Source organism: Tympanuchus pallidicinctus, unplaced genomic scaffold, assembly GCF_026119805.1.
Source record: "Tympanuchus pallidicinctus isolate F22 unplaced genomic scaffold, pur_lepc_1.0 scaffold4, whole genome shotgun sequence".
Lineage (NCBI taxonomy): Eukaryota > Metazoa > Chordata > Aves > Galliformes > Phasianidae > Tympanuchus > Tympanuchus pallidicinctus.
The window spans coordinates 47,516,148-47,531,501 of NW_026294758.1; the positions used below are offsets into that span (position 1 = coordinate 47,516,148).

At 42.6% G+C, this 15,354-nt stretch overlaps 1 protein-coding gene across 1 annotated transcript; it reads right to left on the minus strand.

Moving 5' to 3' along the window:
• Positions 1–9,263: 9,263 nt before the first annotated feature.
• On the minus strand, positions 9,264–14,722 carry KCNV2 (potassium voltage-gated channel modifier subfamily V member 2). The gene is made up of 2 exons (XM_052700334.1): positions 13,373–14,722; positions 9,264–9,542 (listed from the first exon to the last, which is right to left on the minus strand). Exons 1-2 carry the CDS (start codon positions 14,720–14,722, stop codon positions 9,264–9,266), a joined length of 1,629 nt encoding a protein of 542 aa, XP_052556294.1.
• Between the last annotated feature and the right edge of the window lie 632 nt (positions 14,723–15,354).

The window sequence follows — 15,354 nt, forward strand, 5'->3', positions numbered from 1 at the left end:
CACCAAATGGAGGAAGTCTTGATCTGACTGAGTGTAGGAAGGATGTACAAAGGGTTCTGGACAAGCTGGATAGCTGGGCTGAGGCCAGTGGGATAAAGTCCAGCGAGGCCAAGTGCCAGATCCTGGTCTTCAGCCAAAACAACCCCAGGCAAAGCCCTAGGATTGGGGCAGAGTGGCTGGAAGACTGTGTGGAAGAAATGAGCATGTCGGTTGACACTTAGTTAAACGCGAGCCAGCAGTGTGCTCAGGTAGCCAAGAAAGCTAACAGCTTCCTGCTTGTATCAGAAATGGTGTTGCCAGCAGGAACAACTGTACGTTCTGCTGTACTCAACTCTGGTGAGGCCGCACCTGTGCTCAGTTTTGGGCCGCCCACTATGAGAAAGACATGGAGGCCCTGGAGCATGTCCACATGGGCAACAAAGATGTGATGTGTAAGATATTCTGTTAACAACAGACGGGCCTGGAGCACAAATCTGACGAGCAGCTAAGGGAGCTGAGATTGTTCAGTCTGGAGAAGAGGAAGCTCAGGGGAGACCTTATCACTCTACAGCTACCTGAAAGGTAGTTGTGGCAAGGTGGGTTTTGACCTCTTCTCCCACATAACTAGCAATAGGACTGAAGGGAATGGCCTCAAGTTGCACCTGGGAAGCTTCAGGTTGGATATTAGGAAAAAAATATTGTCTGAGAGAGTGGTAGGTGCTGGAATGGGCTGCCCAGAGAGGTGGCTGAGTCACCATCTCTGGAGATGTTCAGGAAATGTTTAGATGTTGTACTGAGGGACATGGTTTAGTGGAGAAATATTAGTGGTAGGTAGACGGTTGGACAAGATGATCTTGGAGGTCTCTTCCAACCGTGATTATGGTTCTAAGCCATCTTTGAGAAATGTCTGAATGATTTACCTTCAAAAGAATGAAAGATTATTGAACATGCAATTTTACATTTCAAATTGCTGATATTTTGTTAGTCATGGCCTGAACATGAGAAAACTCTTAGGCTTTGTCCAAGAATATATGCTGCTTACCAGCATACTTGCAGCTCCAATGATTTCCCTTTAACATGTCCTCATCAATGACAGATGTCAAGCAAGATGTTGGATTTCTTATTTTATACAGCATTGTGCCGTAGTTAGAGGGCTTTTACTTTGATAGACGATGATTGAGCTTCACAGTCTCTGCACATCAGAATCTGCTTTGCTGCTCAGGTATGACCGAGTGCACATTGCAACCAGTCCTTAAAATAAACAGTTGTATACAGAACAAATGCATTATATGCCATAACATCACATCTCTAATTGCTTGACTCCTTCTGCTTTGGTTGCACTTTGAATGCTTGCCCTTGATCTTACTTTGTTCTTCAATCTTTTGGTGCATTACAATAGAAAATGTGTGTCTGCTTCAAGATAGTGAGGTGCTGCTCAGACTGCCCTTGCTTCAGTGCATAGGCTATTGTTTTCTGCCTAATAATTTGCATTGTACAATACCTAGAATACTTGTTTTCCTTCTTCTTCTCCTGTTCTCTTTTTCATTTTTTAACTGGTTTCCCATATAAAGTTTTTTATTGTTGGGTTGTTCTTTTTTGTTTGTTTGTTTGTTTTGTTGTTAATGGAAGTGAAGGAAGATAAGCACAGTAACTGTTTCATTAAACCAAACTAATTTTCAGATTGTTTTCTTAAGGTCAATATTCTTTTGATTAACTGAGTGCTCTTAAGACCAAAGAAGAGGCTGGGAGTGGAATCCAAAGGGTATGAATGAAGACTGAAGCACTGTATTTTCACAAAGGAAATTGCGTTAATGCTGGACTGACCACTGTTCTGGTCAAGATTCTGTATGACTGACCACAATCAGTATTTATTTATATCAATATTTATATCAATATTTATACATGAAAGTTGTTTTTCAGACAGTAATGCAAAGTGTCTATGGATAAGGTACGTAGTATAGTGAATTTGAACCTATAATGGTGAGTTTCATATGTTGGGTCTGATTTGTTTCCAAGGTGGATTTTTGTGGAAGAATCTGAATACCAAGTGGAGATAATGGTTTGTATGGAAAGAGAAACACTGTCATGCACATGAGGACATGGCCTCTCTCACCAACAAACCAAAGCTATAAACCAACAGGCATTTACAGATTTCCAAAGGGAGGAACTGGGAAAAGCACCTGGTGCAGAAGGAAAAAAAAAGGATCTCTGTTAAAAGGGTGCTAGTGCAGTGGTGCTATTACAGCTGCAGGGAAAGCTTGTGACAAGAGACAAATTAGGAGCTGGGTGCTTAGAGGTTTGTGTGTCTGTCTTCTTCCCCAGCCCCTCTGGTGCCAGTTGAACTGTTATTTCAGTCCAGCAGTGTGCTTGCCACAACATAACCCACAAGGATTTTTCTTCATGCCTCCACTAGTTGCTCTGGCATTTCTCAGGTTATTCACTCAGCTGAATCACTTTGCATACCCATTAGAGACTTGTGTGTGGTGCTGTTGAATTAATTTCTAGTAATGAGCTGATAACACTAAACAAATGTTGCATGTTTTAACACCAGAGCATGAAATAAGCGGCAGAGTTGCATGAGCGGGCAGCAGGCAGCCTGGTAATAGCCATACCAGACCTTACCTTCACAGGGAATCATGTTAATCTCCTGGGCTGGCTCAGCTTCACGGTCAAACTCTTCTCAAATCTGTGTACAAAATGACACTGGTCTCATCAGAGCATGGCAATGAAGCAAAGCACGCATTGTGTTGTATAGGAAATGCCCCCAGAAAATCAGCATTGTTTTAAATTCACCTTGCCCTCAAAAGTGGAATGAAAATTGGTTGAGACCAACTCTTCGATTGTTTATGTTTCATTCTGCTAATAAAATCTTCAGTATTGATCTAAAACAGAATCACAGAATCACTAAGGTTGTAAGGAGCACTAAGATCATCTAGCCCAACCATCAACCCATGCCTGTGACCGCTCTACACCATGTCCCTTGGTGCCATATTTACACGTTTCTGGAACACTTCGAGGGACAGTGATTCCATCACCTCCCTAGGCAGCCTGTGCCAATGTCTTACCACTCCTTCTGAGAAGAAATTTTTCCTGATACTCAACATGAGCCTCCCCCTGAAGCAACTTGAGGCCATTCCCTCTCACCCTACCACTGTTACCTGGCTGAAGAGGCTGATCCCCACCTCTCCACAGCCTTCTTTCAGGCAGTTGCAGTGGCTGATAAGGTCTCCATTGAGGATCCTTTTCTCCAGAAATGATCCATTCAGCCTGAAGTTAAGGGAACTTTGTCTTCAGTGGCTAATTTTCTGGTGTAAATGTTGATACTTTTTTTTTTTTTTTTTTTTTTTTTTTTTTTTGCTTAAACTGTCTTTGACATAGGCGTACTGAGTATTAACCATACATCCTCCAGATCTGCCCAGAGTCAGCTCCCTTCCTGCACAGTGACTTCGTGGGAAGCACTTCAAACTTTGGGATTATCTTTTAGAAATTAAATTTAGCAAAATGAATCACGAATGGCTGAGGTGTCATTAGATTGAAGATCCATTTAGCCCCGAGTGGCAATAACACCAGTTTTACAGTGCTATTAAATTACTCCTTTCTTGTAGGAGCTCTTGCTGGCAGGGCTTCGTGGAGGCCCAGGCTTTCAGCGTGCCTGAAGCTGGGTGAGATAAGCTCATGCAGTGTGCATGCAGGGGCCCTGGCAGCCTGGGGCCTGCGGGCGGCAGCAGCGAACAATTTTCCACGCAGGGACCGCGCTCCGCAGGAGGATCCCTCCCTCGCCCCTTCGCGGCGGAACAGCCGCCACTTGTGTGTGATGAGGGAGTGTGCCCGACCTCCTAGAACATGCTGCTTCTGGTTTTTGTTTTCGCTTGCTTGCTTGTATCCTGATTGCTGACCCAAATATAATATTTGGATGTTAAGAAGTTTGGATGTCAGGCCAGTCAGGATCTCAGGAGTTGTCTAGAGCAGCCTGAGGTGATGTGCGTGCAGACCTAGCTCAGCTGGTCACACGGAGCTTTTTCCCTTCAGAGTCCGACCTTGCTGTTGCAGGTGGGCTGCTCTGTATTTCTGCACTCTCTGCCTTTGCATTCATTTGTTGGCTTTGGTGAGGAAGTAAGAAGAGTGTGACTTTCCTACCGAGCAAGCCTCTTGTTATGGGTATGGAAAAGTTCCTTTGCACAGTTGTTCTCAGTGACCACCTCTTTGCCAGGCAGTAGTGTTTCAGGCAGTCTGTTCTGCCAGAACCAGCAGGTTGTATGAGCGTTTGGTGGCTCGGTGAACTGTTATTAGCGATGTTGAAAGGCTGACTCTTAGGCATGTTAGTACTTTATTTTGTTCTTAACTGGGGGAAATGATTTGCTTGTAAATGGATCAAATTGGGTTCAGAAGTTAGAATGACAATACAGACTCATCTGACAGAGTTGAAATGAGCTCTGACCAGTTTTATTTTGAAAACTTTCATAATCTCTATCTCAGAAAATAGCTGGAGAACACTTAAATTTTTCTCTGCATATTTCCATTAAATTACCTATGTACATAAAAAGCTAATACCTCTGACCTTTCTGTTTCAAAGTCCAAGATAAAAAGCTGGATTACAGTCAAATGCCTTGTAATTTCTCTACTACTGAATAAATAAGTTAGTAGAAGTTTTGTCAATAGCAGATAAGCATGAATCAAGTACTTTTACACAACATAAAAATGGAACGCTCTAAATAGTTAAAGCTAGTTTTTTAGTAAGTAGATTCTTGTTCTTCCTCCTAGGTTTCTTGATGGTCATGATTTTTCTCCAGAAACTTTAAATTATACCTAGTTTACAGTCGTTAAAATCATGTGTATTTATAGACTAAATATTACCATTTGCCTTAGAAGCCTGGGAATAGCACCAGATGCATATTAATCTATGGCTGTACACTAGCTACCCCTTTAATTGCTATCTTTGTGAATGAGAACAGCAAACAGCTGCTGATTTGCATTTTGAAAGTGATGTTCTTCTGAGACACGGATTTGTGCAAAATCGTATTCTAATTGGAATTATTTTCACTGTCTCATGTAGGGACAGTCTCTCCAGATTTCCAGCATCCCTGCCTGCTGTGGTGTTTGTTTGTTTGTTTCTGTTTTGTTTTTTGGGTTTTTTGGGTTTTTTGTTTCCTGTTTTACTACAATCATTTGAAGGCCTAAAATGAGTAGAACAAGCAACACTGAGCTTGAAAATGAAGGCCATCCAGATAAACAGTATGTTTCTTTGTGTACCAGGGATAACATTTGCTAAGTGTGAGGTGAAATATAATGACAGAACATATTTTCCTTCTCCCTCTAGGACTCACTAATATCTGTAGTTACTTAAAATGAAAGACATGAATATGGCAGCATTCTAAGATTTCTAATTTCTTGGTGGTTTGAAAAAAACCTCCTTCCTGCTTTACCAAAACCTTTGTTATACCAAAGTAACATTGCATAAAACAAGCCCTATTTGTATACCTTTAATGGTATTGCCCATCTTTGTTGTGTCTAAGAATATTTTCCCTTGAAAAAGGTTATTCTGAAATTTTTTGATTGTCAAAGCTCTATGACATTTAAGTAATCAAATTATCAATGCTACCTTGTGTTATTTTTTATTATTATTGTGTAGCACTTGGCTGTTTTTTCATTTCACAATTATCTGGGGACACTTTTGACGCCACTTGAAGTCTGACTGGATGTGGCAGAGTAAAATAACTTAGGGTCTTTCTCAGAAGGAACCACTGTGTCAGCAGCAACAACACCACAACCACTATGGCAAAACACAGTGCCCAGTTTCAAAATCAGCTCACAAAGGTACACACAGCCCACTGTGGTTGGTCAGGAGTTTGCTCTGTGTGAGAATTAACTCCTTCCTTCCTCTGACCTGGCTAGAGCATCTAAGCCAGTTTGTATGGTAAGAGCCTCAGGCAGGAGTTCGGCAGGTGGGAGAGCCATACCATTCTTCCACAGAAATTGCTGGTACTGACACACCTTGGGCATTCAGAGGAGGTTGCCATTGGGGGACCTCTGTTTTAGGCAGAATCTACTGGAATTCACGGACTTAAACTCATCACCCCTGCAATAAAATGAGGCAAGCCACAAGGCAGAAAGCTGGAGGAGGTAGTGTGGAAAATGAAACAAGGACTTGTTACAGAAAACTCAAAACACTAACTTCTGGTTTGTTAGAAAACGCATTACTCCACCAAGAACCTGCTTCTCTGCTGCGTACAACAGGACTAGCATCAGATTATTGCAAAACCAATCAAATTATACCCTCCCCTAGATAGTCACATTTGTATTTTAAATTAATTGACAGAGGAATCACAAAGGCACCAAAGCTGCCATCATTAAGAAGGGATTGGGTTTCGGAGAGAGGAGTGTGTAAGTGTGGGGAAGAAGAGTGTGCAGTGGGCGTTAGTGCTAGGATAGCTTTAATATTCAGAGTAGTTGGGTGGGATTTGGCAGTATTGTCTTCTGAAGGATAAGAAATTAGTCTCCTCCATGTCTGAAAACATTTTGGCCTGTAATCATTATCCCACAGGGCATTGTGAGTCCTGCCTTCATGTAGCTGCAGTATGTACAGACTGACTGGCTCTTGAGGCCCAACAGACTGTATCTGTCATCCAAAGATTCTTCTGTCAGTGAAGAGTGAGTGTTTGGGAATATTCTGCTGTCTAGTCAGTGCTTTCATGGATCTTTTTTGAGTCCAAGCCTGTGTCACACGCCCTTCTGCCTGCTAAGTGCTGCAAACCTTAAGCTGTACAGACTTTTCTGCTCTGTCAGTAGTGGGTCACTGTTTGGAACAGATTCAGCTACAGAGGTGGGAGAGACCCTCCAAGCTGTATTTGAACAGTTAGAACAGCAGTATGTAAAAATCGTGCTGAACTTGTACTTATTGAGGACATTCAGTTGTAACTCTTAGTTAAAAGAGAAAACCGTCCTTTTTCTCCTGCTCATGTTTTGTGTGGAAAGTTTATTCCAGTACTTGTCTTCTTGAATGTGTCCTGCATGTGAAACAGGTGGGTGGAAAATGGGGTTGGCAGTCGATCTGGGGTCTGAGGCCATAAAGAGGACCAACCTCAGTAGAGGAGGTTCTGGATTTCTCTATGTGGCAAGAACCTGCTGAGCTGCATGCATGAATATCTCATCTGTGGGGTACATGCAAGCATCTTTCTGTATCTTGAAATGTTGGGTGTCCATAAACATTTAAATCTGTAGATGGATATAACTGAATGAATGTAAACTGCTGGACCAAGCTGCATATTGTAAATGAAGTGCAGTTGTTCTTTCTCTCTTTTATTTACCTGCCACCACCTCACTGAACTGCAGTGGGGGTGTGAGAGAGTGACTTCCTTTGCTTTCAGGACTCTGGTTCTGATGTTGCTTCCAGAAGGACAACGTAAATTCATGCCACCTTACAGTGGTAAATCAGCTGCTGCTTCTCAGTGAATGCCAGGATTGTGTCTGTTGCAGTGTGTGTCATCCACAACAGCAAGTATCTATTGCATTCAACTCATGGGGCTCAGCTGTGCCTTGAAGTCATGGTTTAGTTTTTAACAGCTGATCAGTGCACAGTTCCTACAGAATGAAATGACAGATGGGCTTATAATACCTTTGTCTGGAGATAGAGAATGAGAAGGGCAACTTGGTTACTAATTACCTTCTCATTACTGAAAGGAAGAATGGCCCAATGCTTGACACACTGTGCATGGACGTGGCAAAATTAATGAACTTTTTTACCCTCAGCTGTCTAAGGAGTGAGCTTCAAACACCATTGTCTCCAGCATGACTGAGCTTTGAGTATGGCCATTTACATTCAATAGGGAATTGCACAGAAACAGCACAGAAACATCATGGGTGTTCAGAAATACTAAAATGCACTTCTGCTGTCAGGCTGTTTCACGGCAAGAGTGTTGTGCTGCTGAGCAGCAGTCATTTCCATTGCTTCTTTTTATTACTGTGTTTACTCTGTGTGGGTCTGAGTATCAATTAAGTAACTTCCAGATGTATTGTTGAGATTCCTGATTTTTAACTGCTAGGGCTGCTCTTATGTAGAAAGAATATTCCTGATATGCAGCCACCTAATGCATGAAATGCTGATCCTGTTCAGTATTATTGTTGCTGTTTGTTATTTAGTTCTAGGGATGAGATTCTGACACTTGCAAAAGTCCAGCCATGTGAGAAGTCTCAGTACTCGCAGGAAGTATGGAGCACCTGGAGGTGAACCAAGATGTCAGATGTGTGTCCTAATAATGGCTGTGTGAACCTTGTCTTTAAATGATGTCTAAATTTCGTTGTAGTTAAGTGCTGATAAGATCCTTTGCATGAAAAGTCTTTATGAGATATTGTCTATTACACATTTCATTTCAGGGTTTTTACAGAATGTTTCTCTATCATTTATGTTCTCTGACAGGCCTATTATTATTTTAACAATTCAATAAACAGATACATTAGATGCTGTAGAATAGTTTATCACTTAATCCTACAACTAGAGAAGCTTTTAGCTTGGAAGTGTCTGCAAAACTGATGACATTTATGAGCTCATACTCCAGATATCCCCACTAATTCTTGACATAATGGAAGATGATTACAGAAGTGGTAGAGGGAGAAATAGTAAACCAGCGTTTACTAATGCTGGTGTTTTACCAGCGTTGCTCACCTAGGTGTGAAAACAGGAGTCACTTGCAGTGCTACATTTGGAAAATACAATTGGGACACTGATAGGTAAGCTATCAGTGCAAGGGGAAACTGAAAGCTCAAGGAGGACAGATGCTGCTAATATTCAAGAAATCATCTTAGGCTGTTTTCATTATTTTGAAAGCTGGTGAAAAACTGATTTCAGCAATGCAGTCAATGTAGTGAGTATTCAGTAAGAAGTTTGATTTTTAAGACTGCCCTGGCAGCAGAGAAATGGCCAAACCTTAATTACAGCGTTTTTGGGTTTTTTTCCCTTTTGTCTGGTTTGTTTTCAGCAAGGGTCTGGCCAGTTGCAGGGGTCCCATCTTCTTGTGGGTCTAATTCAGAGTTTCTGGGCTGTATGTCTGAAGAACATCATTTAGATATCTCATGAGCACATAAGCTCGTGAACCTAATACTGCCAATAAATAAAAAAAATGTTGTTTTAATCTGAGCCTTTTTTTTCTTTCAAAAACAGCTTCCTTGCAGGCATATTTCACTGCCTACTTTTTGTTACTTTCAACCTTTTCAGTTCTTGAGTTAGCTTTGCTGATTCATTTCTTTTCCTCCAGCTTCTCTGTTTCAGCCTCACATCCAAAGCTCTGCTCCTATCCGTGTTGTGGCAAGGAGCGAGCTCCACCTTCTCCACAGCATTCAGAGATTTTCTTCATGGCTCTCCGCGTGAAGTCCACCTTCCCCCTCTCTTTCTTGAGGGCAGTGTACTCGTAGGCTTTCAGTTTGCTGTAATAGTCTGAGAACTTGTTGTAGAGGATGGAGATGGGCATGCCGTTCAGGATTATCCCAAAAGCAATGCACAGGAATGCAAACAGGCGGCCGAGGTGAGTTTCTGGACACATGTCTCCGTATCCCACAGTGGAGATGCTGACCTATGGGCAAACCAGCATTCAGCTTATTAGCAGGGAGGCTGCATACAGGCACTTATTTCCTCAGCACTTCTGTAGGTATGTGCAGTGAGCAGGGGCAATTCTGAAGTTGATGAGAGCACACATCCTCTGTGTCTAAATCTGGCATGCCTATAGAAACCAGTATTTGGGACTTACTGTGTAGGTTTTATTTTGAGTATTAATATTGATTATCATGTATATACAAGTATTACGTACAATGAAAAATATGTGAAAAGCTATTTGTGAAATGTATTTCTATAATGTGAGCACCACTGGAAGAAGTGATCCAGGAGAATGAAGCGTATATATAATGATACGATAGACTGAATCTTTGAATGATACGAGGAGCTATGGAAAAAAAGTAAAGATCTTACTCAATTGCCTAGAAGGCTGTGCACGCTTACAATATGTATGTATTTATAGTGATAAATTGCTTGATCTGCCTCATCCTTTTTATGTCAGAGGTTAAACCAGTGTAGTCTGTGCGTACCTTCAGTGGGGAATGTTCCTGTTTGTTTCGGTTTATGGGTATACAATAAGCTTCTCCTGAATTCACCCCTTTGAAGAAGTTTAGGGAGTTGTTGAAAATGCTTCTGTTTGTGTGTGGGGGAGAGGGGGGAAGGGGTGTGGTGGTATTTAATGTATCGTTTTTATATGAATCTGTGAATTTTCCTTTCACATATACTTCATAGAGGTTTTTTTGTATTTTTTTTTCTGAGCCTTCAAGATTTTCTCTTTTTAGATTACGTATGTATGAAGAAGCTTTGATGTATGGGCCCAGCACTGTATCAAGTACTGAATTAAAATTTGTAAACTCTGTAAAATTTTGTTTTCAGAATTCCTGGATGTTTGTTTATGAGGATGTTACATAAAGAATGATGTACTACCAACCAGACAACATGAAATAACTCCTAAGTTTTATTATCCCACTTTACACATCTTGTGTTTTTATGGTGTTTACATTTAGTAAAAATAACTTGTTTTTCTTTGTCGGGTAAAACTCACAGGCTTCTGCAATGTGGCACTTCCTTGTATTATTCCTATTCAAGAGGTGTTTTTCAGCCAATGAACTTTATTTAATCTTCTTCTCAGTATATAAAGAGAATGCATGTATCTACAAAATGGTGATATAAAACTTCTGTAGGAATATACCACCGGAAATAGGAGTTTCACTGTAATGCCCTTGTGGCTTTAGCTCTGAGTATAAGTCTTAAGAAGGTCATGGAGTGTAGTCTTCCATCTTCTAACATGCTAAATAAAATGTTATTTCAAATGAAGTAAGCATTAGGGTACATGAGACAGCACCAGATAAGCGTATTTGTAGGATGCACCTTGTGCTTCCTGCAGAATAAAAAGGATTAGTCATTTGGTTTAATGGAAATTAAGTCACTGGATTTGAATGATAATACAGGATAAATATCTCCAAAAATAAATACTGAGATGAAGGCAAGATGTTTATCTCTAGTAGCCAGGACAAAACCATTATCCTGTGATAAGGTTCTGTTCCACTGGCACAGTCTTCTAATCACTGTGACAGTCTGGGAGGAACATTTGTTCTCTCCTGTGGGTCAGATTGCAGACACTGTTGGATTTTGATGAAATTTAAGTAATCTGGATATCTCAGTTTTTATTCTTAATGAATTAATGGGCTCTAAAAAAAATGTTTTATGCCATAGAATTTCAGTGTGCAACCTACAGCATCTCTTTTGGAGGCACTTGCTTTGCTAAATAGGAATTTCTTAAATAGTCATTGTTACATGGGTTTCAGAGCAGTACCTAAATAATCATGGCATTATCAGCTTGCAGATGTGATCTCGAATGCTTTTTTGCGTGTATCCTGCATATTCAGAAAATCACTGCAGACATATGGGGAACTTCCACATTTCATCAGCCACTGTTGAAACAGAACTGTTGGCCACAGTCTCCCCAGAGGCTGCCCAGGAAAGTGTTCTCAGACAGATTGGTGTTGCTGTCCTGTGTGCCCTGTGCTGAGCTGATCATCCAGGATGAGGAGGTCTCCTGACTCCTCTGAAGTTTTTTTGCCTGGGCTTTTTTCCCTGGAAAGTGCCCAAGAGCCGTGCCTTAAATGTGGATTATGCAGGATGGGATCAGTTGCCATGAGATGAAATATAGAAACTCTGCATATGGCAACAGGCTAAAACAAGTCGCAGAGTAGTGGGAAGCAAAGACACACCCAGCTCCCCTCTGACTTGATTCAGGCTGCTGTAGGCACAGCTGCTATGGCATAACAGAGCTGCTGTTTTCTCTCTCTCTTTTTTTTTTTTTTCTTTTTTAATATTGCTAGTTGTGACTGAGAGGGATTTTTTCCCCCTCTCCTCAGCGCCTGGGAAAAAAACACCATCTTTTCCCTGCCAAAACATTGCTGTAGAGATGATAATTGAAAAGCTGAGAAGCTGCCATACCTGAGCATGAAGATTATCTACTAAGCATTTACTCAAAGCCTGTGGCTCCCTTCCCAGCTTTCACTGTTAGCCCCAATAAACCCACAGGTGTTTCTTTTGTATTGGCAGCTCATCTTGAAGGATATAACTATCATTTTAATTGTCCATTACACTGAGAAAATAGGGTTAAACTGTTGTAAGTAAATGCACGGCCATCCTTGATGGCAAACACTTCTGAGGTGAGTTTGGGAAGCTGAATCATTCTGCCATAGCCAGGAAACATTTAATCAAGGGAGTGGGCATTAAGCTCTCACCATTCTGTGTTCCTGGCTATAATTTAATGCCCCCACAAGATGTGAACTTACCTTAGTCTGGAAAACACTGCCATAAAAACATCTCTCCATATAACACAGTGCATTACAGGTCAGTGATAGTTCAGACCTCAAGGTAATGTGCTCAAATGTGCATCACCCCAGTGGCAGACTCTAGAAATGAGGTCATTCTGCCTTTCTTTCTGAGGCTTGCCAGCAGAAGCTCAGTCAGTAACCACCACCCCTATTGTTTTGAGAGGGACTACAATCACACTCTTTCTGGCAGAGGCTGCAAAAAATATTCAAGATGACATTAACCTGCCACTAACCATCCCTCCCTGATATGGGATGTAGACAGATGACCTAGATGTAGAGGGCAGTTTATCTCAGCTCCCTGAGCTATTCTGCTTATTTTGTATTTATTTCTCTGCAAGACTGGCATACATTAAATAATCACCAATGTGTCTATGTGTACAAACGTATCATGAAAATGGCACTTGAGCAGGATGCAACAGCTGCTGGTCCTAATGAATTTTAATGGCCAGAGCTCTGGGATGGTTTAACTTTTCAAATGTGTCTGTCCAGAGTACCATGAAAAACAAAAAACATGTCTTACCCTCTTGCAGTTACATGATGGATCACAGTATGTCTTCAAAAACCGCAGGCATGAAAGTCTCATGTCAACCTGCGGTCAGTTAGACTGATCTACACTGTTTGGTTTGTTTTGGTAACACTGACAACAGAATTTAGTGGAAAAATGCTTTTCTGTGTTATTTTGCACCCTTCTTTAAAAGGCAAGTACTGCCTGCGTTTGGTCAGATGGGAATGTCACTGCCGGCAGCCTGATTAAGTCCTGATTAAAGCTTACAACAGAGATGAATGAGTGCATGCATGTGTGTGCGTGAGTGAGTGCATATGTCCTGTAAGCTCAGAATTCAGAGCAGATGTTCACTGATCTGGGTCTTTTGTTTTCAAGACTGTCAGCATCTCTATCATGGGAGGGGAGAGGAAGGAACGATAGGGAAAGGAGAGAAGAGAGGGAAGAGGAAGGAAGGGGAAGATCTCTGGCTACCGAGCAAGGCGAGTTGAGTTTACTTACGGCAGCCCACCACCAAGCATGGGGGATGCTGGTGAAGTTGGTACTGGATACATCATGCTCCACTGTGTAGACCATGGCAGAGAAGGCGAAGATGCCCATGGCAATGAAGAGCAAAAGGCAGCCCACCTGCTGGTAGCATTGGCGCAAGGTAAAGCCAAAGGCACGCAGCCCTGTGGAGTGGCGGGCCAGCTTGAGGATGCGGAAGATGCGCATGAGACGCATGATACGAAGCACTTGTCCCACTTTGCCCACCCGTCCCACCTTCTCGATATCATACTCATGCTGAGAGCCCCGACCTCGGGGCTGGTCATCATCAGTGAAGCATTCAAGCAACAGCTGCAGGTAGAGGGGCAGGATGGCAATGAGGTCTACAGCATTGAGGGCGCTGCTGGCAAAACGACGCAGGTCTGGTGTGGAGACCAAGCGCAGCAAGTACTCCAGCGTGAAGAACACGATGCACAGAGTCTCAATGTGCTCCAGGACAGGCCGACTCTCTCCACTCTTCTTGTCTACCTGCTGCATCTCCTCCACTGTATTGAGTGCCAGAGCCACCACAGAGATGAGCACGAAGAAGCTGGAGGCCACTGCCATCACTTTGGCAGTGACGGAGGAGAAGGGCTTCTCCATGAGGTTCCAGAGGCGCCAGCGCTGGGGCCCATAGTAGCGCATGTGATGGAAGAGCTGCTCATTCTCCTGAGCCTCTGCCTGGGAGCGCAGCTCACGCTGGACTTTCAGCTGCTCGCTCAGCTCGTCGCGACGCTCCTCAAAGCAGATGCGGCAGCAGCGGGGTGTGTATTTGAGCCGCACGCCCCAGTAGCTCAGCTCCTCCAAGAAGCTGCGTGGGCACAGCTCATCCCGCACCCGGAGCACCCCTGAAGCATAGAAGTTGTACACCAGCTGAAAGACAGCTGGGTCTCGGTCGAAGAAATACTCATCCACCTGGGCGGCATAGTCATCACACAGGCCCAGCTGGCAGCGACGGTCTGTGGAAGTGGCCAGGCGGCCCAGGCGGGTCTTGGGATAGGTGGCCACTGCCTGGTAGGTGAGACGGTAGCTCTGGCCACCAACATTAATGTTCAGCACGGATGAAGTGGAAGGCCTGGCTGGGGCCCCAGGGGAAAAGATTGGGGAGAAAGGAATGGATGATGAGAGCTTGTTTTCTCCTTCAAATGGGTCCCCTGTTGGCCATTTTCCTTGGTCTTTTTCTTCTTCTTCCTCATCTTCATCATCCACGTAATAGTTGTAGTTTCCCTCTGGTCCAAGGAGCAGCATGGGCTGAGAGCTCAGTGGAGCAGTTCCAGAAAAATCACTCTGCTTGTCTAAACACACACCTTCATTATCCTTCCCCATGTTGGGCTGTGTGAAGACACTTGGTACTTCCCTTTCTCTTCCTTTATGTTTAAGGAAAGGAAATTGTCTCCTCATGTTAAACTGCAACATACTATTTCTCCTTGCTTTTCTCCCTTATTTTCATCCACTTGGTTGAGAAATTAGCATCAGTCCTTTCTGGCACTAGTAGGACGGAGAGTACCGCTTTCTTCTCTCTTTACTGGTATCAAACACAGCAGCAGTTCTGCATTTTTCCTCTTGCCAGTTGCCACTTCAGTTGCTATGAAAGCTGAGTGTGGGATATAGACACATGAAGACTGCTGTTGACCGTTTTAATCTTGCTGACAGGGAAGATTTGAGTGCTTAGAGAAGGGGATTTAAAGGCTATTATCCTGTTTCAGCCTCATCTCCCTCAGGCTGTGACGTGAATGATTATGGATCCATAAACATATGAAAATTCAGTATGGTAAAAAAAAAATCCTAAAAGTCTATTGATAATAAAAAACATATATTTCCCTAATTCAAGATTGTAAGGATTAAGAATAATCTGAAAGTGAAAATATCTGAGGAGCAGAGAGGAGAGGGAGGGAACACTACTCCTTTCATTCATCTACATGAGTATATGGGGGTCTTAGCTCTCCTTAATTAAAATT

Excerpts from the sequence above, each read along its gene's own strand:
- KCNV2 (XM_052700334.1), bottom strand. The coding sequence starts at position 14,722 with ATGGGGAAGGATAATGAAGGTGTGTGTTTAGACAAGCAGAGTGATTTT. Across the intron at positions 9,543-13,372 it reads ATGCTTGGTGGTGGGCTGCC|GTCAGCATCTCCACTGTGGG; the intron begins GTAAGTAAACTC and ends GTTTGCCCATAG.